The following is a 25,179-nucleotide window of genomic DNA, read 5'->3' on the forward strand; positions in this document are numbered from 1 at the left end:
GCGACTTAGCGGATCGGCTGGGTAGCCAATCAGCACCCGGTAGCCCGAACACTTTACATTTGCTGTAAAACAGAAAGAAATGCTTTTAATTTTTCAACTGTTTTATGTAATATATTCTCATACATTCTCATACTTTCCAAATTGAAATTCAATCCTGTGTGAAAGACTAGAAAATATGGTATTAACATGTTTAGCCCTCTTTCCCCATTCACCTTTATTTAATAAATAATTGCTAGGTGCGCCCTCAAGCGCACTTTTGGACGAACGGGCAAATTATTTAACGGTAAGGACGGGCAGATCAATACTGAAATATCGATCTTTCCCATCCTGATGATTAGTTAGATAGATAATCAATCCTCCTGAGAATATCCATAGAAATATCAGCACTGTTATTGGGAGGCTAGTATACAGATCCCAATATCAATACTGTACTTTTAAACGCACGCTGGCAAACGTGGAAGGGGTAGTTCTTTATCATCTGTACAATAACAAAAACTAAGTACGTGTAAATATGTGAACATTGAAATGATATTTGAAAACTAATTTGAAAGGATGCGATCTAGACCTAGATCTAGATCATTTCTGGTGAAACTATGTGCAAAAAAAAACAAGGAAAACAGACAAAGAAGATTAATTCAACTATTTATTTTAATAGCTGATTTAGTTGAATCTTTGTCTGTCCAACAGTTGTACAGAAATGAGTAAACAGTAAGCTGAAACGATAATGGTATTTTTATTTTTTTTAAGGTATCACCCGTCCAAAAATGACATGCACGTCATCGTGCCCTGTCTTGGCGCTGCAGTACCTGTAGATGGCGATACACCGCGGCGCGTGACAGAGAGTCACATGACGCTCAGCCTCCCAGTGAGGAAGTGGGGAATGGCGCTACAGCTGTGTTTAATGTAGCTGGTCTAGTGTTTATTCACCATATGGCAGCTTTGGTAGAGAGTTTAGGACGAATTTCTTTGCTCTTAATATGGGCTGGAGTGTGGCTGACGAAATGCGAAAATATCCGGTAAGACTTTAAATCGTTACACGGGTTTTTACTTTGAGGAAGTTGAGGTAGCTAGCTAGCTAGCTGCTAGCCAGAGAGTTCATGAATCTGGCTCATGGTCTGTATTTGTGTGTAACGTAACTCAGAGTTAAGCTTCAGGGCTATGAAAGGGGTACCGTATTGACTCGGGGGGTAAAGTTCAGACCACCAGCTGTACTTACTTACTTACTCACTCACTCACACACTCTTTTAATATGACCTGTGTAACAGTGGTGCCTGTTTGGTCAGGTAGCCAAGTGTGTTCAGGGGAGTCTTAGGGCAGTCTTTGCTTCTGTAGGTCCAAGAGCATCAACGCTCAATGCAGATATTCAGACTGACTCAGGAGCAGTTCCAGTGAATGAGAGAAAAAAAAAATCACCCTTATGATCCTCCAGACTTTTTAGCTAGATACAATAGCTATCTATATGTCCCAAAAGTGTCCAGACACCCTTCCAGTTAGTAATTGAAGCTACTGTATGGTACGTCAACACAGTTGCACAAACACAGCTCGATTAGTCTTCATATAAAAGCATTTCCCGATACAACGAGATGCCCGGATGGGTCTACATCAAGGTCTCCAAACTTTTGAATATGGGAAACACTACAGTAGTACTGCTTCACAGCAATCCTGTCCAGTACAGCTTGTTACTACAGTTATTTACATTTATGGCATTTAGCAGACGCTCTTATCCAGAGCGACTTACAAGGTTACTCGTATTACAGAGGAGGGCCAATGTAGTGTTAGGAGTCTTGGCCAGGGACTCTTATTGGTGTAGCGCAGCATAGTCTCCCAGACCGGGAATCGAACCCTGGTCTCCCACATGGTGTTGTTGTAACACAATGGTAGGTGGTGGTGGTGTTATCTGTTGCGCCACACCAATCCGTTTTTATCAGCTCCACTGATCACATTGAAGCCCTGTGTAGGATTCTCCTCCTTTCACCCTGTTCTTCAGTGATCAGGCCCACCACACAGGTTCTCAGCACTGCACACTCAGTGTGGTTGTTTTGGTCCACAGTTGAGTGTGATTACTGTATTCCCACCTGCCCAAACGAATCACACCAAGGCTGAAAATGACTTTAACCAGAAACAAGAAATGCAGAACTGTGCACAAAACGAAGTGAATGAGTGGAAATGTTTACTGTGGATGTTCAATATTCAATAGTCAACCCAAAGTTAGGCAACATTGGCTCCTTAGATTTGGAATGATGGAGTAATTAAACCAAAAGACATTTCAGTTGGTTGTCAGTTTGTCACAAACTGGTACCAGTGAATGTAATCTTGTTGTTATCAGTGTAGATATTGCTTTGGATACAGCAGCTAATAAGAAGGAAATAGCTGTATTTTCTTGTTTTCAATCTGCCTTATTCTTCTGAAGTTCCTGCAACTTTTAGCACCCTCATAAGTGATTGTAAAAAGCACATAGGAGGAATTTCCCCCCAGATAGGTGTATGATCTGTTTGCACTAATGGTGTGTTTTGGTAATGGTAATTTGCAGTGCACAATAACTTGAATAACTGAAAATGTGGTCCATGGTGCTGCTCAAGCAGGATCAAGCTAATGGTATAGAGAGCTCCACGTCCCAATGTACTTTCTAATACCGATGTTAAAATCTAGAGGATTGGTCAGTAATGAAAACATCTACACTACTCACAAGAAGTTTGGGATATCAGTGCTTTCGGGTAAAATTTCAGGATGAACTGAAAATGTACTGAATGCACATGTCCAACTGTTAAATGTTTCAGCCGCAATACTCAAACTGCCTGTGGCATGCAAGTGACGCTAGATTAGCATGAAAGGACCCATGCTACCGTAATGAAATCCTTTTCAGCTGGACAGGCCGACACGTTCATTCCTCACTTCTAGAATTTAAAACAGGCTTTATTTTTTTTATAATTATTGAATACTGCACCAATTCATGTTTAACAAAAGATTATCACAGGAAGTCCCTTAGGCAGCTACTTCCTGTCCCCATTAATAATCTTAAATGACTTCTCCACCCCCTGCAGGCACTCTATGGATGATGACATCTTGTCCCCCTATGCCAATTCTCATGGTCCCTCTCATTCTCACCGGTACGTGAGGGACTGTCAGCCCGTCCACCACGGCAACCTTACCCATGAAACCTGGCTGGCCAGCAATCACTCTGGATCACCTGTGATGGAGTCCAGGATCTTTATCTCGAGCATCAGCAGCATATCAGAGACTTCTAAATGGGTGAGTGGCCACATCACAGTGGTTCATGACCCTCTGAGGGCAGTGTCTGTCCTGGAGCCTGGAGGCCCTGGAGGCTGTGAGAAATCCCATAGAGAGCTAGTGGAGAACACTGCTAGAACAAGGAGGTGTCTGGTCGCCCAAAACGGTGGCTATTTTGTCACTGACAGTGGACGCTGCTTAGGGAATGTTGTGAGTGATGGCAGACTGGTGCAAAACAGCAGAGGACTGCAGAATGCCCAGTTTGGCATTAGAAAGGATGGGACGCTGGTGTTTGGGTAAGTTTATGTTGCATTTGGATGAATGTCGCCTGCAAATGTTTTAATCATTATTTTCTTGTTTCAGTTTCTTACTTTACTCCAGAAAAAGGATGTGAATTCAAGCAGGTGCAATGAAATGGTGCTATTTTATATATCTATATAAAATACATGACTTTTTATTGGCTGTGAAGTAAGGCTGGATGATATGGCACAAATGCAAAATCATCATTTTATTTATTTGTTATAATTATATTATATATAATGTATTATTTATTTATTTAATTTTTGCAAAGACATTTTATTTAAAATTTTCTGCATATCACTGCACCAAATTCAACCAATCAGGTTGGATCCCTTTGTAATGAAACGTGCAGTTGGTTAGTGTTTTGAAGGGTCCACAATCCACAATAAACTCAGAAAAACTTATTATAATAATTTGTGACGGTAATGACCAATATTGCCATATTGCCAAACACAGAATTATTTATTTGTGCTGTTTATATGGATTCTTGCTATTCTACTGTGAATTCTACTATGGAGTCTTGCCCACCATCCCCTTCCACCCAAAGTAGTGATCCTGCCATTCTAAAATTTTCTCTTGATTGGGTGTAGGTTTGTCCAGTGGTGGCACTCTGCGCTGTTATTAGTTATGGCTATAAAGCATTCAGTCTAACAATAACTTACAGTAACGTCATTACACTTGAAGTGGGTCATAGGTCTGCTTTTTTAGACGATGGCACAGCAATAATCAACTTTTTGTCTTCTAATTTGATTAAATGCCATTATTAAGCATGTAAAGTTGTTCCTTGATTTATAAATAATAAGTATGTTTATGAGCTTTTGGGTAAAAGAAATGATCAGATGTGGTTTTATATGGCCATTAATATTAATATTATTATTATTATTATTATTATTATTTTACCTGGCTGTTATTCTTCCTTGGATGAAACAGTATGATTGTACATTTAATGGCGTGCTCAAGATTGGTTTTGGAGGGAGCGGACATTGAAGAGAAGAGACTGTAAACACATGTAAGCATAGCATAGAGACAAGTGTGCTTCCCTGGCTTTTGTCTCCTCACTGGCTGGGCTGGAGTAACTCTTCTGTGGACACTGGCACAGGAAAAGTCGTGGTCACAAGGCCTGTTTGTGTGTGTCAACCCGTAATGCCATAGCTAGCAGAGTCTGACTACACGTACCAAAAAGACGCCAGATTCTCACAAAGTGGCCGCTGCTTGTTATTCAGCTTTGCCAAAGTAAATCCAGTTTTCAAGTCATTCTAGATGGTGCTGTTACTGTTGATGATGTTTACACACCCTAATTTGAGTCTCAGAGGCTTGTTTGTTTATGTGTATATATAGTTTTACAGTTCATAATTCTAGGATGAAAAAGAAAGAAAGGCTCATACAGAGGATCTAAGTGATTAATTGGTATCTGAAGCTTTAAAAGGAGCAGAAATGTGCCTAACAAATAATCTCTTTTAGTAGAAACACGACACTAAAGCACAGAGCATAGAACCCAAATATGTTGGCCTTCCAGCACCACTTCAGTCTTATCACAAGGTTCAGATGAACTGAATGAACCGTATGGTTTGACACGATGCCCACACTGGGTGGCGCTGTATCATCTAGCTGATCAGGGTAAAGTCAGGACACTCGCTGGCAGACCTGGGATGAGAACGTAAAGGCAGAAGCCAAGAAAGGTCTGAGAATGCAGAGGCCCAAAAACATCTGCTCCTCAAAATAGCAGTGTTACAAAAACACAGCAGTGTTGCGCAATAGACCACTGCTCACAAATAATAGCAGTTAGCAGCGAGGAATTCTGTGTGTGTGTGTTTGTGTGTGCTAAAGGAGTCATAGCTTGTTGTTCATATTGAACTCCAGGGTTTACATGGAATTTTCCACCATGAAATGGTGGGTGGTTGGTGTGGCGCAACAGATAACACCACTACCTGCCACTGAGCTACCACACCATGTGGGAGACTGGGGTTCGATTCCCGGTCTGGGTGACTATGCTGCGCTACACCAATAAGAGTCCTTGGGCAAGACTCCTAACACTCCACTGACCCACCTCTGTAATACGAGTAACCTTGTAAGTCGCTCTGGAGAAGAGCGTCTGCTAAATGCCATAAATGTAAATGTAAATGTAAATAAAGGTGTGTGGGCACTCATGTGAAAACGTCACTGTGGTTATTAAAATAATAAAAATAATTTGCACAGAGAATCAGTAAACCGGCAATGCTTTTCTGTCAGTTCTCAGAAATCAGAGTGTTTATGGTCTTCCTCGTAGTAACTAGATTATTCAGAGAAAAAACTGTTCCAATAAGAGCCGTGCCTGCTCATCTTTCGTTGACCTCTCTCTCTCTGTCTGTCTGTGTCTGTCTTCTCCCCTGCCTCCATTCCACGGCGGCAGCTATCTGTCTGAGGATGAAGTTCTGGATAAGATAAACCCCTTTGTGCAGCTCATCAGTGGGGTGGTGTGGCTGCTGAGGGCAGGAGAAGTTTACATCAATGAGAGCATGCAGGCTGAATGTGACCGTACTCAGGAGACAGGTACATTTAGTCTAAACGCTGTTCTCAAGTGATGCGATAATTTTTGACTATCATAAATAAAAATAAACCAATAATATTGCTTTGAACTGTCTGTCCAGCAACTTTGCAAAAGTGGCAGCTTGTCAGGATGTGTTGGAGGTTCATGTGGAGAAGTCACATGGAGAAGTGACAGGAGGGTGTCCTAGCTAGTAGGTGGGACTAGGCAATGATGAAATAGTTTGGAAGAAACAGGATAAAATATATATGCACAATTTTTTAAAGTATGTATCTTGGAGCTTTTGCTTGGAAAAACTCCAGATCACATTAGTATTCAAATGAAGCCGAGATCATGTGAGCTAGTTTGAAGAACAAAGCCTGGTTCCAGGTTTCTCTTGAACACCTTCAGCCAATTCCATCACTAGCTCACCTAATTTAGGTGTATATTTAGGGTTATATTTATTAATCTCCCCCCAAAATGGCAACTGGACAACTTAACTTTCAGTGAAGCTCCTGGTAAAAAGATTAGATTTTATATAAATAGTTTTGTAAATATTTTGCAAGATTAGTTTTAAGTTGTATTCCAATAGCATGCAAAAGTTTGGGCACTCCTGGTCAAGTTTTCTGTTATGGTAAATAGCCGATTTCCAAAAAGCATGACGTTTAAGAGGACATTTTCTTTAAGAGAAAAAAAAAAAAAAAATAATAAATTAAAAAAATTCATTTATTTATTTATTTATTTACATCTTCCACAATTTCAAAAAAGAACTAACAAGGTAAACAACCTGACCTACAACTTTGGGCACTCTTTATGGTCAGTACCTGGTAAGACCCCTTTGGGGAATATCATAAAGCTTGCAAATTATTTTTGTAGAAAGACCGTTCTTTTTTGGGGGTGTTTTCACCCATTCGTCCCTGGAAAATGATTCCTAGTTCTGTGAGATTCTGATTTTGATTAAGTTCAGGTCTGGGGACTGAGGGCCATAGCTAAACTATCACACCTTGAGTTCATTGTGGATTTTGAGGAGTGTTTGGGGTAATTATCCTGCTGTAAAAGCCTGTCATCTCCAGCTGTATTATTAATTATTATTATATGTTTCTGTTTTTAAATGAACTATAATACATATTTAAGTTTTCATTTTTTTAAGGGTAAGTGGATGATATTATAAAAAGAACAACAGAACTAGGCAAAATTGTTGTATATCGTATACTATCGTAAACCCTTGATGCTGAAATTTGTGGATTTGCTATGTTCTTCCCACTTCCCACACCTTCTACACTCTTAAAATTTTGAGAAGTCCTGATGATGCTTATGAACAAGCCATAGCCCTGACAAGCTAAATAAGGTTGAAGTGTTTCTTCCTATTTTGTTCGAAGTGTATATAAAACAAGGACTAATTTCGCTTCTACTCGCTCTACAAACTGTTGCATGCACCTGCAAGTGCTTATCAGAGAGGTGGGTGTTCAAGTCAGTGTTTTGAAGACAGTGAGAAGGGGACCCGGACTTCCAGGGGAAGGAAGCACCCAAGTAAGTCTACAAAGACATGGTTAAAGCAGAAGTCCAGAAGATCCCAATCTTGACTCAATAGAAATGTTGTGAAAGTACCTAAAAGGTTAAGCAAGGAAGCCCACTGGCATCACTGAGCAGAAGCTGCAGTGGGCCAAACTATCTCCGGACCCAGTATTCAGTGTCTGTCACCATTTTCCACAAATGTTTGTTTGTAGCATAAAGTACAAACAAATTATTTATTATCATTATTATTAATGCTCAAGATAAGAGTTTCTTCACAGATGCAGAAATAAAATGGATGAATGGATGACCTAAGCTACATGAAATAAAAAGGTATATTTCCAGCAATGCAGCATTCTTCTGTGGTGCAGTAGAATATGGACTCTGCTGTGTGTTACAGGAACATTCCAGCGCTTTGTAAATGTGATATCTGCACGAACAGCAGTGGGACATGATGCGCAGGGCAGACTCATTCTCTTCCACGTTGATGGCCAGACAGATAGCAGAGGGTAATAATCTGTGTGTATGTATGTATATCTGTGTGTGTGTGTGTATAAGTAATATAGGTCATTTTTATATTAGTCCATTTATCCAGAATTATTTACACAGTGTACAGAGCAGCTACAGGGTTGAAAACCGTGAAGGAAACTAAAAAGAGGCAGGCATAGATGTCCCTTTAAACATCTGCATCACCACTGGCCCTTATAAACCTCTAGGAAGGGTTTCTTTGAGCAGTGCCAGTGAATAACCAATAACTTTTTTGGCTTCATAAAGAACCACTTTTGTAAAAGATATATGTAATATTCGTGAAGAACTCTAAATGTAGACGTTCTTTAAGGTATTTACACCCACAGCTCTTTTATTTAAAAGTCAGAGATGAAAGAACCCTTTGTAGCACTTTCATTTTGTGTGAGTGCAATGATTTTGCCCATTATAGTTCAATCCAATCAGCGAACAGAACCATGGCCATCGGTCTGTGGCGTGCATTTTAATAAACTAACAAGTCATTTTATTGAAGTAGTGTAAAAACACTTCTCTCTTGATCAGCTCCCAACAGAATGTTACAGTCTTGTTTGCATAGCTTTGCCTAATGGCCAGCACCTTGTACCAGTACTGCATGTTCACAAAGCTCATCTGTCTGTGTCTCAGATGTACAGACTTAAAGCAGGCAAGCTAAAATATTTCTTCAGTATAACATCCTGGGCTGGGCTTCTCAAAAACCTCTTGGCACAAAAATGATTCCTAATGAGTCGAGTGAGTGTCACACTGAACACTGTCACTCTACACGTTAAGATGATATTATCACTAAGATGCTTTTGGGAAACTGGGCCCAGTACATTTTTTCATTTTATTGAATGAGTGGAACGTATACATTCTCTAACTATGTGATGATGTGTGTTTTTTCGTTCTTTCTTTCCAAACAGCATGAACCTGTGGGAAGTGGCAGATTTCCTAAAGAAACAGGGTGTTGTCAATGCCATAAATCTTGACGGAGGTGGCTCTGCTACTTACATCCTTAATGGCTCTCTGGCCAATTACCCCTCAGATCACTGGTGGGTAAATCCTAGTTCTCATTTATAACCAGCAATGAATATGCTACTGGCATTGTGTATGTGTATATGTAACACATCTATAGGCACCTTATTTAACTTTTTTTTATGTTGACAATAAGAAATAAACCTGTGTACAACTGTACAAACTCCACATCACATGCACGTAACAGATGCAGTTGCAAGTAAACATAAATACAGTCAGTTCCATCACCAGATCACCCGATTTATTATCATTCATTTACCAAACCAGGTGTTGGGTGATTAAATAATACTAGACTCTCATGAGGAGAGTTTTGGAGAGGTTTGGGTGAAATCAGTGATTTTTAATTCACTACTCTCTGTATATCTGTTTAATGCCATGATGAATGAGCATAATTGGCCTTGCTCTCTCAGAGGTGTGTTGATAGCATGTCCTCCCCACATCACTCCTAGTGTAATGGTCATCAAAGGCGTGTGTTAGGTGTTGTATCGGAGCTGGGGAGCCGTGCTGACTGTCTAGCTATGTCTGTCTGCTGCATCAATGGCAGTTTGAGAAGAGGTGGTGGCTGGCTTGTCGTGTAGGAGGAGACGTGTGGGGGGTAGTGTTGGGGGCATTGCTAGTGATTGAGGGAGTGCTCATGAACAGATATTGTGTAATTGGCCTTTCAAATTGGGTAGAAAATGGGGTAAAATTGAAAATAGATTTTATTGATATAATGTAATCACATTCTTGTTGTAAAGATAAAGGATGTATAATGTACTTAAGTGCCTAAGATTTTGCGTAGTACTGTGTGTGTCACCACTCCTTGCTCTGTATACAGTGCTGAGGACATGTGGCGTTGCCCTCGAGCTGTGTCCACCATATTGTGTGTCCATGAGCGCCTTTGCCAGCCTGAGGACTGTAGCCAGCATGGGGCCTGTGTGGACGGCCAGTGTGTGTGCCAGCCTGGCTGGACTGGACCTGCATGTGCCAATCTAACATGCCAGCCAAGGGCCTGTGGAGATCATGGGATGTGTACTCCAGGTCAGTATCTCTTTCCATCATACCCTGCGGTTGTAATTCCAAATGTTAAAATATTGTCTATTTATTACACATAAAATGACACATTCCAAGCCAAAAAAAAAAGCTTTACTTTTGAACACCATGGTTTAAAGCTCATAAAAATCAGAAATCCAGTATTTCAAATTATTTCGATATTTTGACTCGACTCATTCTATCAGCTGACCATATAGGTGCACTGTGTACTTATATAAATACAGACTGTAGTCCGTCTGTTTCTCTGCATACTGTTAGCCTCCTTTCACCCTGTTCTTCAATGGTCAGGACTTTACAGGACTCTACAGTTGGGTGGTGGGTCATTGGCTGGAAATTTCTGGTTGGTGAACTGTTCTTAGTCCAGCTGTGATGCTGAGGTGTTTAAACACTCCAGCAGCACTGCTGTGTCTGATCCACACCAACCAGCACAACACAAACTAACACACCACCACCATGTCAGTGTTACTGCAGTGCTGAGAATGACCCATATAATACCAGCTCTGCGGTGGTCCTGAACATCAAAGAACTATATATATATATATATATATATATATATATATATATATATATATATATATATATATATATAATGTAATAAGATGAAGTTGTCCGGATGATGTTCTCTTTTCTCTCTGAGCAGATGGCTGTGTCTGCGATGCAGGGTGGCTTGGTTCCAACTGCAGCCAAGGTAAACAGACTAAAGTTGCCAGCTGCACAGATACTGACCCCATTATGTGACCAAGGATGTATGATAAACTTGTTCAGTTAGTCAATATGGGTTGTAGATTGAGGTGAATTTCGTGATGTATAGTTTGGTAATTCTTTCAAAATATGGACATAAAATAAAGTGCTGTAGAAACTATTGAAAGTTAGAAAGAGAAACATGGAGACATGGATTTTACATGTTGTCTAATTGTTGTTGTTTTTTGTATTCGACAGTTCTACTTCACATTTCTTACTTCCCATCTGACAAACCTTTTTTTTCCCCCCACACTGTGTGTTTTTGTAGAGTGTGCGGCAGGTTTCTATGGTGACGGCTGTAACCAGACATGTAAATGCCTAAATGGAGGATCTTGTGACTCTGTGCATGGACGATGTACATGTCCAGCTGGTTTTTATGGAGATTCCTGTGAAGAAGGTGTGTTAAGCAGTCATAACAGTCAAAGCAGTTTACAAGCAGCTTTAAAGCTTCAAAAGCTTCGGATTTGCCAGAATGTTATAGTCGATTCACAGCTTCAGTTCACACACATTCAGATAAATGTTATATGTTAAGTAGCGGTGTATCAGATCACTGATAGTCTGGATTGCTCCACATGGTTCAGGATGCCCGTGAACTACAGATTAATTGCCGAAGTTTAACTATAACAGGGTGTGTTGTTTTTTTTTTTGTTACTAATTCCCATAAATCTAGACACAGAGCTAGGCAAACTGTGGATAAAACTGGCATGGTTTGTAAACATTATGGTTTGAAAACATTATGACCGCGGGTGTAATCATCAATTACATAAATATGTCGATTTGCATAACACGTCGCAAAGATGCTTGCACCCACTGAAAACAGGGGCTGTGTCCCAAGCCGCACACTACCACACTAAATAGTGTGTTAAAAATAGTGCACCACCATTAAAGATGCATTCATAAATGTAGCAAGTAAAGTATAGAATTGAGTGGTTTGGTACGCCAGCATGGATTTCATGGATTAAGCTGCAGCTAAAAAACAAAAAAACTCCCACAAGCATCTGCTCTGTAAGCTTTGCAAAGAGGAGATGGATTTTCTTTGTTGTGCTGTCTTCAGTATCCCATGTTAAAAGACATTTCTTGATCACTGATGTTATGGTGATGTTACCCTAAACCATGTTTTATCTAACATGTCAGCTGTGACTTATAATCTGTGTACTTATAATAGCTTAAACATTACAGTCTATAAATGGTTTCAGTTATCCTCCCTGCACTACATTGATGCAAATGTGCATTTGCCAGTGATTACCTCAACTACAAATTACCCCTGCAATGAAATAACTAAGTGTAGTATTTACATAAGAATATTACATAAAAAATTGATGCTCTGTTTCAGGTGAAGAGTTGCTTTAACATAAAACAGATCTTTGTGATCCGATACACCCCTAATGATGAGCTAGACACATGCCTAAATCAATTACAATTGTGTTTATGTATAGAAACTGACATTGAGTGATTGTGAGTAGTGGATAACCTCTTTACCCTCTACTCGTGTAAATATAACTAGCAAAAATATGATTAGGGTAATTTAAGTTTCTTTTTATGCTCACTTTGTCTCCTCTTAGAATGTCCCCTGGGTTTCTACGGCCTACGCTGCCTACAGCAGTGCCAGTGCAATGACCTGTGCCCATGTGACCCTGTCACAGGCAGCTGCAATAATACACTCCATGGCCAGAGGAACAGCAGCATGCATAGAGGTACTGATCATATCCGCACAGGTCTGTTGTTGGACCAACAGCTATGTCTCCACCTCTATGCAAATCTTTCAGATTTGCTTGTGATATCAATGTTTCCCACTTTCCTTCATAAAGCTTAATTTTTCTTCTTCCTTGTAGTTTCCTTTCCTGTTTGCTATTTTGCATTATCTGTCAGTGCATGCATGCAGGCAGCCTGTACATTAGGCATTGTTGGCTAGCTTACTTGATTTTCTTTCAGGATTGGTTTTTAGTAGGGTCTGGGACCCATTTACACAGCTGATTATCAAGGGTTCATGGATTCATTGATTTTGAAAATCCTGGTGAAAAGGCACAGATATTTCTTTAAAGTTTATTATGTAAACAAACATGTCTGATGTGAGGAAATCCATTCCGCTGACAACTGGCAATCATCTAGATCAATAAAACTCTTGTTAAACTAAGGCTGTTCACACACCAAGACCAAGTCAGGGCTCGTTTTTTAGGAGAGGGGCTGATTACCACAGATTTGTTTTCACATTCACTTTAAACAGTAAAAGTGCATGAAAATGAATCTCTCAAACAGTTGTACTGTCCGTGCCTTTAATTGAGCATGTTGAGTAAACATCCACAGTGCAGGCTAGCAAAAAATAAGTAAACCTTGTGATTTAATAATGTCTCCAAGCACTAATTGAGAATATGTTTTCAATTAAGGAGGTGATTTGCCAATTAATTAAAGGCACATAAAGTTTGTTGATGACAAATCTGCTCTTCCCATGGTCAACATGAACCATGCCTCAATGCACTCAATGTTCAGAAGTCATGTTATAGAGGTGCATATGGCTAGAAAAGGCTTCAAAAGCATTGCTAAAGACCTGGGTTAAATTAATCCACAAAACCTTCAGGACTTTTGCCAGAAGTGGGTGTTGTGTTAAGATCACTCCCCAAGCGCAATATGCAATCCAAAAAGAAGTAAGAATTGACCTAAAGGTAACAGCAAAAGACCTACAGAAAACACTACAATCTGTAAAAGCTGCATTCTTCCTAAGGGGTTCTAAAGCTTATCCGAAACCACCTGGAAGATCCAGCTGAATTTGTTGTTTGAGCGTAAAAGAACCACTTTTGGTTCCATTAAGATCCATGTCTGTAATCGAGACTGTAATGTGACTGTAAAGCACCTTTACCATTTAAAACAATTTAGGCCTTTAAAAGGTTCCTCACACTTGTACAGCTCTATTATAAATATGCTTCTTAATAGAAACACAAGTGGTTCTTCTGTTGCATCTCTCAATTAATCATTTGAAGCAACTTTAATTTGTGTAAATGTATTTCTGAATTCATTTATTATCGATTGCACAATTCCAACATTCATCACCTTGGTAGGCATGTTTTTTTTTTTTTGTAAAAATAAATAAATAAATAAATAATAATAATTAAAAAAGAAATTGTCAGTAGTTTCAGACCCTTACTACTTTTATGATTCCTTGGTGGACTACAAACACAAAAATTGGGATAAACAGCAGTTTACATGCAAACACTGAGTTGTTCTTACTGGGGAAGGTTTTTTACCAGGTTGGACAGCAAGGGGAGCACAACGTGGCTTTCTTCTAATAATATCCGTGCAGATGTTCACATCACTTTCTGTTTCCTTCCTCAGCATTGAAACAGGGAGTAATGGGACAGAATGAACTGTACCACTTGATGCACAGTCCTGAGAGTTGATAGCTTTTGTGTAAGCTACTTGTTGCACCAGGACCACCATTTTCAGGAGGATCAAGGATTGGTACTTTTGGGCTTGGGCTGTGTGAAGTCTTACAGTTGGAACTATTGATTATTATTCAACGTTAAAGATGTTCAGTTGAGTCTCTGTCCCTTAAAGTCTTCCAAAGATTCATTTCCTTTGTGCCTTGCCTATTTGACCCATTCACTAAGAAAAAACAAAACAAACAAACAGCCCAGGGGTGTTTGTGCAGGACACGTGTATAAGACAATGTCCCTCAGCTCAGTGGAGGTCCTGCAGCACTACATTGCACTGGAGTTGTGGCTCACCCTGTCTGTCATAGACCATATAAAAAACTTTTTCCAGCTCTCTGCCCTTTGCAGCCCTCCTCTCAAATGCAGGGTTTAAAATTAGTCTCCATCAAGCATTGCTGCTCTCCCTTTTAAAGCTCCCTCTGAGTGTTTATCGAAAGTAAAAGCTCCTTTATCCAACCTTTCAGTCCATCACTGATGTATTTGCACCCCACAATTGGTCTACTTGCTCTGGAGCGAGTGCACCTGCTGCCTTGTGCTGGAGAAAAACACTGCTGCTCTTTGGCTTCTGTTTTCTGTCTGAACCTAATGCAGGGGGGCAGTAGATAGAAACATCAGTAATCACATAGGAGACTACAGAGTTTCAAGGGCAACAAATATTATTGTGCAAATCAAGTACATGCATTAGATTTACTGTGTGCCTGCTGTAGAGCATTGGAATTGTTTTCTGTGGAGGGATGGAGCTCCATCCAGTACCTTGATGTGTTGGAGTGGTGTTGATTATCCAGGGATAATTAGGGCCTGAGCTCACTGATGCTCTTGTAGTAAAGTCTGTTACTCTAGCAGGGGGACAGTCTCCCCATTGGTACCCTCTTTTTAGTTCAATGAGAGTCCATCTACCTTGTGTAACTACAGTTAAAAGAAAAACTAAGTGACCTCTTTGGAATTGCCCAGATTTCTGCCTTGATTACTAATAAAATGTGTCACAATGATGGGCAAACAAAGCCTAACTGAACTGATAACACACAGTTGTACTGTCCATGCCTTTAATTGAGCACATTGAGTAAACATCCACAGTGCAGGCTAGAAAATGTAAGTGAACCTCTGTGTTAATAATATCTCCAAGAGCTTTCAGTTAAGGACATAAGATTGGAATTGTGGGTTTCATAGGTGCTTTGTCCATTAAATAAAATGTGGTCTCATCACCACATTTATAAACAAACAATCTTGCTAAACTAATAATGTACAAAGTTTTGTACTAGTCATGTATAGTTTTATTGAACATATAAAGTAAACATCTCTAGAGCAGGCTAGAAAAAATAAGTGAACCTTAATGAAATTATAGACAGATCCCTATTCAGCAGCAAACACCTCTTCCAAACATTTCTTGTAGCTGCAAATTATTATTCATGTAGCTGCTTATTCTTTTCTCTGCTTTATGTATGTGTTGTTTTTTTTTTTTTTATGCATTTTAACCACTTTTAGACTGCATTTATTGTTGATCAAAAGCAGAGTAACTGTTTGTCCCAGCAGCAAAGCTTGTGCATATAAACAGGGTTAAGCTCAGGACTCTGCTATTCCAAAACAACCATGTGTTTTGGGTCATTGTCTTGTTGCATCACCCAACATCTCTTTAGCTTGAGGTCATGGAGCTACTCAGCTTTCGATGAACAATAAATGCAGTTTAAAAGTGGTTAAAATGCATTAAAAAAAACATACATTCTAAGCTGAAAAGCAAAGTATAAGCTAAACACAGAGATGGTGTGCCTCCAGCAGGAGCACCAAGCAGGAGCAACTAGAACAGAATTCCTCCCCAACTTTGTGTCATTCTTATTTGCAGCTACAGGGAATTTTTTGGAAAAGGTGTTTGCTGCTAAAAAGGGATCTGTCTGTAATTTAATTAGAGTTCACTTACTTTTTCTAGCCTGCTCTGTAGATGTTTCTATTACAACAGTTTGTACATTATTAGTTTTGCAAGATTGTTTGTCTAAAATGTGATGATTATACCACATTTTATTAGTAATAAATGCAGGAATCCAAGTACATCCAAAGGGTTCACTTACATTTACTTGCAGCTGTACTGTACTCTAACTTGACGTAGCTAACTACTGTTAATCAGTGAAGCGACCCTGCTACAGCCTGTGGTCTTTGATGAGAAAATGTCTGTTTCTTTCCTCTTCAGCTGGTCACTGTCTGGCCACCCAAATGTTGAAGGAGTGGAGAGAGCAGGAGGAGGCCCAAACACCAAGGCCCTATCTGTCTGAGTAAGTGTCCAGACATGTACACATTAAACCCTTCTTCTAGACACCTAAATACGCAATGCAATAGGACCCATAACGCTGGCTTCCTTTCATGGCTTTGCTCCAGTGGAAAAGTCTGTTGCCTTCAGTGAAAGGTCATACTTCAACCATGTCCTCCAAGGGTTTGCATAATAACTTGATTATTGCCATGGAAATGGACACGAATATATCCAACCTTTTGTTGACTAGACAACCCAAAGTCCCCACTGTGCTTGTAACCAGGTCATACAGTGGAGAAGCAGTTAGGCATGTATTAGCAGACCATGCCATTCAAATGCAAGTGAGTGATTGTGTGTAGTTGCTATGGTTCTGGTGTGGGGCTTTGTGTAGAGTCTGGGCAGCAGTGGACGATTCAGGTTAAAGCCTCTGTGTGTATGTGTCTGTATAGGCAGAGCTGGCTGGTGATCACCATTGCCTTGGCTGTGTTCTTGCTGACCAGCGTTACTGGAAACCTGATCCAAGCGTGCCGAAAATGCAGAGACCGTCTGCAGCATGAGTATTCATATGTGCCATTGGAGAATATGAACAGGCCTTCAGGCAGACGCACAGGACAGAGGACCCAGCCTGGGAAAAACCTCTTTGTACCAGATGACTCGGACTCTTAGGACTCTTCATGACCTGGAAAATCAACAAATAAGAGCACAAAGCTGTCCCTGCATGGACATCACTGCGCAAGTGATATCTGAGGCCTGTGCAGTGGGGAGTACGGTGTCCCCAGTCTGCCTCCATCCGCATTGGCACTGCGCTTTACTAGTGACCTATAAAACAGGTTTTGAGCCTTCTTGTTCCTGTTGGCCACACATCAGGAGTTGTTTCACAAAGGAGGATTTCTTGGTAAAAAGTACATCCGTCCAACAGGAACAAGTAAGGACCGTCCAACGTCCTAAAAAAATATTTACAATTATTTATTTAATTTAAAAATTCCAACACAATCGTGATGAAAGCAGAGGAGCAGTTGCTGAGTTCTGTCCATTAGGCTTCATGCTAAACACACGATGTTGACAAAATCATGAAAACATTCTGCAAAGGAGAGACCAGTTTTCCAGAGGGTAGAATTTGTGGTAATACATTACCAATGTAGTGGTGTGGCAGATATTCCACAGGCTTTTGCCTGATTACCATGGATACCAGGAAATATTAAGAAAAGCCAACATAACTGGATCTATGTGTTACAGTGTGGCTCCAGTGTTTGGAAGTTCAATCAGCTTTACATCTGCAGCCTATTCTTTAATTTGTCTTGCAGTGGAATTTCACTGCTCTGCGTAGTTCAGTTATTGAGGTGTTAACAAGTGGAGCGTTTGGGTGTGAAATGGTTTGTTCTAGAGCAACTAGCTGATTTGTTCACAATAATGGGGATGGGAGCCACATATCTATGCAAATCAAAAATTGCAAGAATACTTAAGGCCATGAACAAATTTAAGAATTATAGTTTAAAAATAAAAAGATCAGGACTTGACTGAGGTGCTGGAGATAAGTTAGCAAAGCTAAAAATGAATAAAAGCGTCTGCGCACTCAAATCCATGCACAAAGTTACTAAAACTTTAATCTGCAAGCTTTCGGTCAGATACCTTCTTCAGTGCTTTGCCATCAGCAGCCGAAGTCCAAGCGAGCACAACTGGCCGTGCTCTCTTTGGGTGGGTAAATGGCACTCTCTCCTCCCATTATTCTAAAAGGCATCTGTTTGCTGGTGTGGTGGAGCTGGGGACCCGGTGCTTTCCTCCGAGCATGCCGGCTGTCCAGCAGTGCTGCATTGTTAGAGCTAGGGGGAGTTGTGAACGGGTGGGTTAACTGGCAGTACCAAATTTGCCAAAAAAATATAACTTTCTTTAAGGCACGTAAGGTAAGTAACAAATGAATACAACAGTTGCTAAAGGTTTAAAAACAGCACTTGATTACCCTTAATTGTGGCACATGGGTCAGTCAGCTGAACTGACTGAAGTCAGGCATCATGGGAGTTGTAGTCCTCGATTGAATACTCTACAAGTTAAAAACACAGTGTCCACAGAGACGTGTAAAGGCAGAAAGCCTGCAGATGAAAATGATTAATTTTACGTGGGTTTTAGGCCAGAACCTTCTCAGACCTCAGGCAGCATATCCACAACCCTACATGTAAAAACTTTCTGTGAAGAGGCATTAAACTCTTCAGGATGTCGGGCTCCTATCACCACTGCTGTGAACAATTCTGACTCTTAAGTTTCTGTTGAACAGGGCATTTCACACCAGGCCCACTCTGAATGACTTTGTTTACATCTTGGCCACTTACGTATGTAGAAATGTTAAGCAATCAGTAGGCTTTTCATGTAACCTAGTACCAGTATTGTTAGTGTAATGACTAGCTTCGAATGCGTGTATTGTCATGTATTTGAAACATTGGAACTGCCAAGTGGCTGAAAAGAACAGAAAACCCACTGAATTGAAACTCGAATATAATAGAAGCCATTTCTTTTATAACTGAGGTTCGATTCAGTGTCTCTTTATGGTGCAAAACAGGTGCAGCAGGTATTAGAGATTAGGTTTATAAAAAAAAAAAAACGCTTGCCAAACCAATGAAAAACAGACACGAGAGGAAAAAGGCATCAGATAAACAGGTCTGCTCACTGGTATGTCATGGCAACCAAGGAAAAACAGTGTGAATATGCATATCTTTTATTGTCAGTTTGAATCATTTAGAACCTCATTCTGGGGCTTCTACAGCACAGTCTCAGAAACTGGTATCATTGCTTGTCTGCAGTTGTTGTCTTCTTCGATTTGGTGTCATTTCCTTGATTGCCTCAGGAACTTCCGTGTTGGAACCCAGGTGTGAATGTTAACAGGCTGGCAGTATCATTTGGTCACCTGCAGGGTCCTTACCCTGTTCTTGATGTTCATCATCTTGTTGCCATGGAACCAGACCAGGCAGAGTTATGAATCCTGAGATTCATGAGAAGGTACTTGAGAAGCTAGACTGTCTCCTGTTTCGTTTTTTTTGTTTACTCCCCTCATTTCATTTTTGAAAACCATGTCGTCCCTCGTGGCTTTTATTGTGGGCTTTATCTGTCTTATTTCCTTTTGCATACATTGTAAAGTCACACACCAGTTCCTTCCACCAGACTCCAAGAGAGCAAAACAAGGAAATTTCTAATGGACTTTGGACTTGACATACTCCTATTTCATTAGTTGGGGAATCTGAGCTTGTTTGCCTGGACTTGTTGGCTATAATGGTGGGGAAAGGAAAACCTGATGGAACATAAGATGTAAGGGCTAGGAGCACCCGAGTCATTCCTTGGGTTTTAGTGCCTTGTATTGCCTGCTGGATCAGTACTCTAAGACAAAGCGATTTTTGTCCAGTGTTGCTTTGGCTCAGTAGAGCCTGGAGAGTCCTTAATAGTACAGCAACGCACAGGCAACGTGAGCTGCATTAGTCTTTAGCTAATCATCGTACAATGGCGGTACACTGGTAATTGGCAATTTGTCTTAATCGTTAGCGTTTGCGCCTCCACACTGTTGCTTAGCATGGACGTGCCCATAATGACTAAGCTTCACCAGCAAATCTATGAGTCAGACAAGAAACAGCATTTTTCATGATCAAATAGACTGCTCTGACTTTTCTTAACAAGTGATGCACTGGAAAGCTCATTGCGTCTAGGTAAGCGGTGGGCTCATTTAGTCTAGACGTGAGAGAGCGATGATGTGGTCTTGTTTTCTTCCCTCTACTTTATTCTTGTGGAGATATTTTTCCATTCAATGTGAGGCCAGTATCTGATGACATTCCGCCACACAAATGTTTAAAAAATAAAAAAATAAAAAAATAAAAAAATAAAGGTGGCCAATGGATTTTTCTAATAAGCTGGAGCCAGCTGTTATTTGTCTGGGCTGCTAAGAGCTACTTTAGTTAATGCTGTATTTGATACTTCTGCTTGTTCTGTTGTGGCTTGACGGTTAGACCATGTAGCCCACTCTGCTTTAGCTTAAGAGACCGACCACAATGCCCATCTGGCCTTTGTAGAAGAGCGGGTCAAACAGCAGCACTTGCTTTTGTAGCACTTGTTTGCTAGACCCATTCAGAGACATACTGGACTTCTGTTCATGCAGTGTTTATTTTTCCACCTCTGCTTTAATGTGAAAGATGAAGGACTGGTCTAATAGCTTAGAGTCTGACCCTCACTGATAATGCTCCCTCATGTTCTCCTGACCATCCTGAAAATCTGTGGCGAGGTGTAAGCTTTGGGTTGGTCCTACCATCTCTATATGAGAAGTTCTCTGTGAGTGTGGTTGAGTTTGCACCCTCCTGCTAATGGATTGGATCTGAACTGTGAGGGTGTTACTGCACTGTTTGTGTTCAGTGGTGTGTGAGAGCTAGTCCAGTCTGCTGTAGCTTCTAATTTGGTCCATAGGAGGCACTAAGGCTTCTATATCGTCAGTGTTGCAACAAAATCTTGATTGTTTGTTTGTTTTTGTTCATTATTGACATACACTGAAATCACCAGCCACCCATTAACACCTGTCAGCATTTCATCAGGAGTGGATCTGTGGACATGGTCCAAAATGAATAGAATGTCTTTAGCTGCATCCAAAGCCTAAGCTGCAGCCCAAAGATAGGGTGAGTCCTCGTTAGGACTCTCCTATGAAACTCCATCTTAGCAGCCTGCTGGTCACACAGATGGAACCCTCTACATGGTGGAGTCACCGGAGAGGTCCCGCCTCTTGGATTTGTGACACGAAAAATGTGCTTTTTCATTTCTTCATGGAAATTAATTATAATTCTAAAAACTAAACTTTTCTTTTTTGTGGATAACCGAGGGCCAGGAAGGATACATCAGTTGCCACCTACAAATCGCTCAAAGCATAAACTGCATTTCCGAGATGTATGTGAAGTGTCCTATTACGTAGGCTGCATTTCTCGGCCGCTGCATCGGCTGCAGCCTAGGCTTTGGAACGCTTTTATGTTACCTGCACTAAAAGTTAAGAGTTTTTTTATTATTATTCTGGAAAGTTGCCATTTTTAAGATGAGGTTTGGGTCCAACATCAATGATATTTTCACTTTTTTTAACTTAAATGCCTAATAATAATAATAAGTAATCTTTTATTATTATTATTATTCGTATTATTATTATTATTATTATTAATATTATTGAGCACTTTACATCAAATAAAGTTCAGTGACAGTCGCAATTTAAAGTAAAGGTGTCACAAAGGGTTCATTTAGGGCATTGCTGTAGGAGAGCCCTTTGAGCACCTTCATTTTTAGGAGCAAACTGTGACTGAACATTATTAGATGTAAATGCATAAACATTTGGTCCAGTTAAGAGCTGAAGAACCTCTAAATTGGTAAAGAACTTTTACACTGACTTCTTTTAAAATATCATACAGGTAAAGAACCTTTTTTGCACATGAGAGATGTGTGTTAAAAACTATTTAAAGACTTAAAGACGAATACCAGGTTCTTATGGAACCAGCGGTGGTTTTTCAGTGGTATTCTTTGGGGTACCTTTTGTTGCACCTTAATATTTGTGCATTAAAACATAGAAATTAAGAGCACTGGTTAAACAAACTGAAGCAATTAACTTTAATAAAAGATGAAAGAGAAATGATTAATGGAGATTGTATATTTAGCAGTGTTTTATACACCCTGCACATCCAAACAACAGAATTAGGGTTGATGTTCTAGAGCGGATATTTTTATATGCATATTCTATAGACAGCAACAAAGGTTTTGGTCGTTTATTTCAAATGGAGCTATTTATGATTTTTTTTGAGTAAGTTATGATCAGCATAAACATTTGAGGATTGTTTTTTTTTTCTTTCACATCAGTGCCAATATGGGCGGGCCCACACTGTTGCTTTGCCTTCTAGTATTAAAAAGCTCTGAGCTCCACCCTCATGTTTGTGGTATGCATGCATAACCTTTGCAGTAGCAGTGATGAACAGCAGATCACTACAAAGACATGACTTTTTTGCTGGTCCTCACTGCGACTGGAACATTGGTACTTGAATGTGGGGTGAATATTTGAAACATTTTGATACAAATACTTGATAAACTGATTGTATTAATGAATAAAGTTTTAACTGCTGAACAACAAACCCGTGTGGGAGCCATGTACTGATTCCACAGTTCATGCTTGATTACTGCTACTACATCTGTTTGGCATCGACACACACACAAGGCCAAGAGCGTAGAGTACTCGTATTACTGCAAGCACCTTAAAGGGCCATCCCACCGACTTTCCACATTTCTGCATAATGCCGCCATTGACATGTAAACAACGTCCTTTTAAAGGGGTTGCTGTGAGGATTTCTTTGTAGTAGTGGTGATGGAAACCAGGGGTCACCATGTTTGCAACACAAATTATATAGGCATATAGGTATTTACTATCTGAAACCACCAGTAAACCTGCACGATTCTTCTGAGTTTAATAATATAATTGGTGACTTGATAACTTGATTTTGCCGTCCAGCAGCGAGCGTATTTAAATAAATATGAATACTTTTGGGTCAAAAGCTGCAAAACAGTGTATCCAACATTGGACATTCACGAAGTGTATTTGCTAACAACTCTGATTAGGTTAATATAATCTAATATTTTCATAATATTTAATATCACACTTTTATAAATGTTTAATCCTGACTCATGTAAATTTTGTCATGACTAACCAATAGGAGAGCTCTCTGCAGCACCAAACAGGAAGCAGCAAAGTGGCTACAGGAACATCTCTTGGATAGATAAGACATGGAGAAGGCCTTTGGGTTTTTTGGGATGTTTTTTTTTTTTTTTTCTCTCCTCTGAACAAATACTGCACACACATGGGCAACTGTGACCAACATCTGCTTCATGTCAAAAAATAATAATATGTTTTGAATTGTATTTTTTTTTTTTATAGGAATAATTATGTTTAGTCATTTCAATGTCTCCTAGTGTATGATTAGCATTAGTTTTCGCACAGTACTGCATTAAATCTGTTTACATCTTAGCTATGTGGTGCAGATATTTGGGAAAATGTGTGGAATTCCCCATTTGCCAGTGTTGATGGAGTTGTTTTGAGCATGTTTTGGTGTTAATTTCACCGCAAGCTGTTGTAGGGTTTGTGATTTCAAAGCAGACGCAAGTTCTCTTTAATTGGTGTGACCCACCGTGGCGTGCCCAAAAATGAACAGTTCAGTGGCAGAAGTATTCCACCTGTCAGTCGTCTCATTGCCTCAGGCTGGTCCCGCCCATGTATCTGTTCCGTTGAGCTGATGAGCTGATGCAATCCCCCACCCAGATGTCAATTTGTAAGCTCCTTTACATCATCTCTCATTACCTTCACTTTACACATTACCTGCCCTCCAAATGTTCTGTTCGTTTGGTACAAACGACCTGAGTACCTCCCGTGACTGCTGTTCCCCTTTAGATCCGGAGACTGTAGTGTTTACCCAGTGTAGAACAGCTTCCCGGGACAACTGAACTGTTCTCTAAGTGTTACAAATGTTCATATGCTGATATTCTGCCGAGTTCCTGCTATATCAGCTGCCAGGGGCTTTTTGGTGGCAATGACCTGCATAAGGCCACACACAAGTTATTTTGGCCTTGATGGCTAAACTCCAGCTTTTGAACTCCTCTGAGGGTCAGCATGACAGAGCCTGACCCACTTAGTGGCCTGTTGATGTCTGATTACATCATTTTGCATGTTTTAGTCTTTCATAGCTATGTAAGCTGCCGTTATTTCAGCAAAAATGAAAAAAAAAAAAGACAGAAATATGAATGTCTTTTTTTTTTTTATTTATTTATTTTTTTTTATTGTCTTGTATTGAATTGTACAGAAGGCAGAATCAAATGCTCACTGATTCATGTGTCCTGAAACACTGGCTGCAAAGCAGGAATACACCCTGAATAGGACTGCAGAATGGGTGTGCCACACACTCGCCCACATACCCATTTACTCACACACATACCTAGCGGTAATTAAGCATAGCCAGTTCACCTACCATGTGGTTTTAGGAGGTGAGAGGAAACCCAGCCAGACAGAAACCAGTTTGCTGAGCAGAGCGCACACACTCACACTCTTACACTGTCTGTCCTATGACCATGTCGCCAGTGATTTTACAATTGAAATAAAATAATAGAATTCCATTTTTCCCCACAATTTTTAGTCATTTTCATTTCGTACACAGTAACTTGGACTCACTAGCATATTACTTGATGCTACTACTACTGCTACTGCACTGACTAGCATCACGTGAGTAATGGATAGGTAGGGCCAGGCCAGTTTTGCTCTCTGTGGCAACAACAGGGCTGGAGCTGGTGTCTCCAATATGGCCAATGTTTAGACAAACTCAGTGTGTGTATATATATATATAATTTTATTATATATATTATTTATTTTTATTTTTTTTTGGGGGGGGGTTTGACTTTTTGGCATAATAGCGGTTCTTGGTGAATAGACCCATATAAATGCTCCAAAATGTCTAGAATTTTTTTACATTGACTTTCATTGCCCTCTCTGGGAAAGCTGCCATTTGAAATGAAAAGGTTTTTTATGCACAAAAGTGATGATTTTGTAATTTCTTTACAGTCTGATTACGAAGCTATGGAGGCAGTGGATATAGATAAGTGTATATAGAGATATATAGATAGATATAGATGTTACA

At 40.0% G+C, this 25,179-nt stretch overlaps 1 protein-coding gene across 1 annotated transcript; it reads left to right on the top strand.

Annotated features, from left to right (window-relative positions):
- The first annotated feature begins 869 nt into the window (after window positions 1-869).
- nagpa (N-acetylglucosamine-1-phosphodiester alpha-N-acetylglucosaminidase) lies at window positions 870-22,635 on the top strand. Its single transcript, XM_072680079.1, has 11 exons — window positions 870-1,016; window positions 3,042-3,524; window positions 5,918-6,057; window positions 7,944-8,052; window positions 8,968-9,096; window positions 9,897-10,099; window positions 10,752-10,799; window positions 11,121-11,249; window positions 12,415-12,546; window positions 16,457-16,538; window positions 16,963-22,635. The coding sequence occupies exons 1-11, from the start codon at window positions 931-933 to the stop codon at window positions 17,177-17,179; spliced, it is 1,758 nt and encodes a 585-aa protein (XP_072536180.1). The 5' UTR covers window positions 870-930; the 3' UTR covers window positions 17,180-22,635.
- Window positions 22,636-25,179: the final 2,544 nt, after the last annotated feature.

Source organism: Salminus brasiliensis, chromosome 5 (genome assembly GCF_030463535.1).
Source record: "Salminus brasiliensis chromosome 5, fSalBra1.hap2, whole genome shotgun sequence".
NCBI lineage: Eukaryota > Metazoa > Chordata > Actinopteri > Characiformes > Bryconidae > Salminus > Salminus brasiliensis.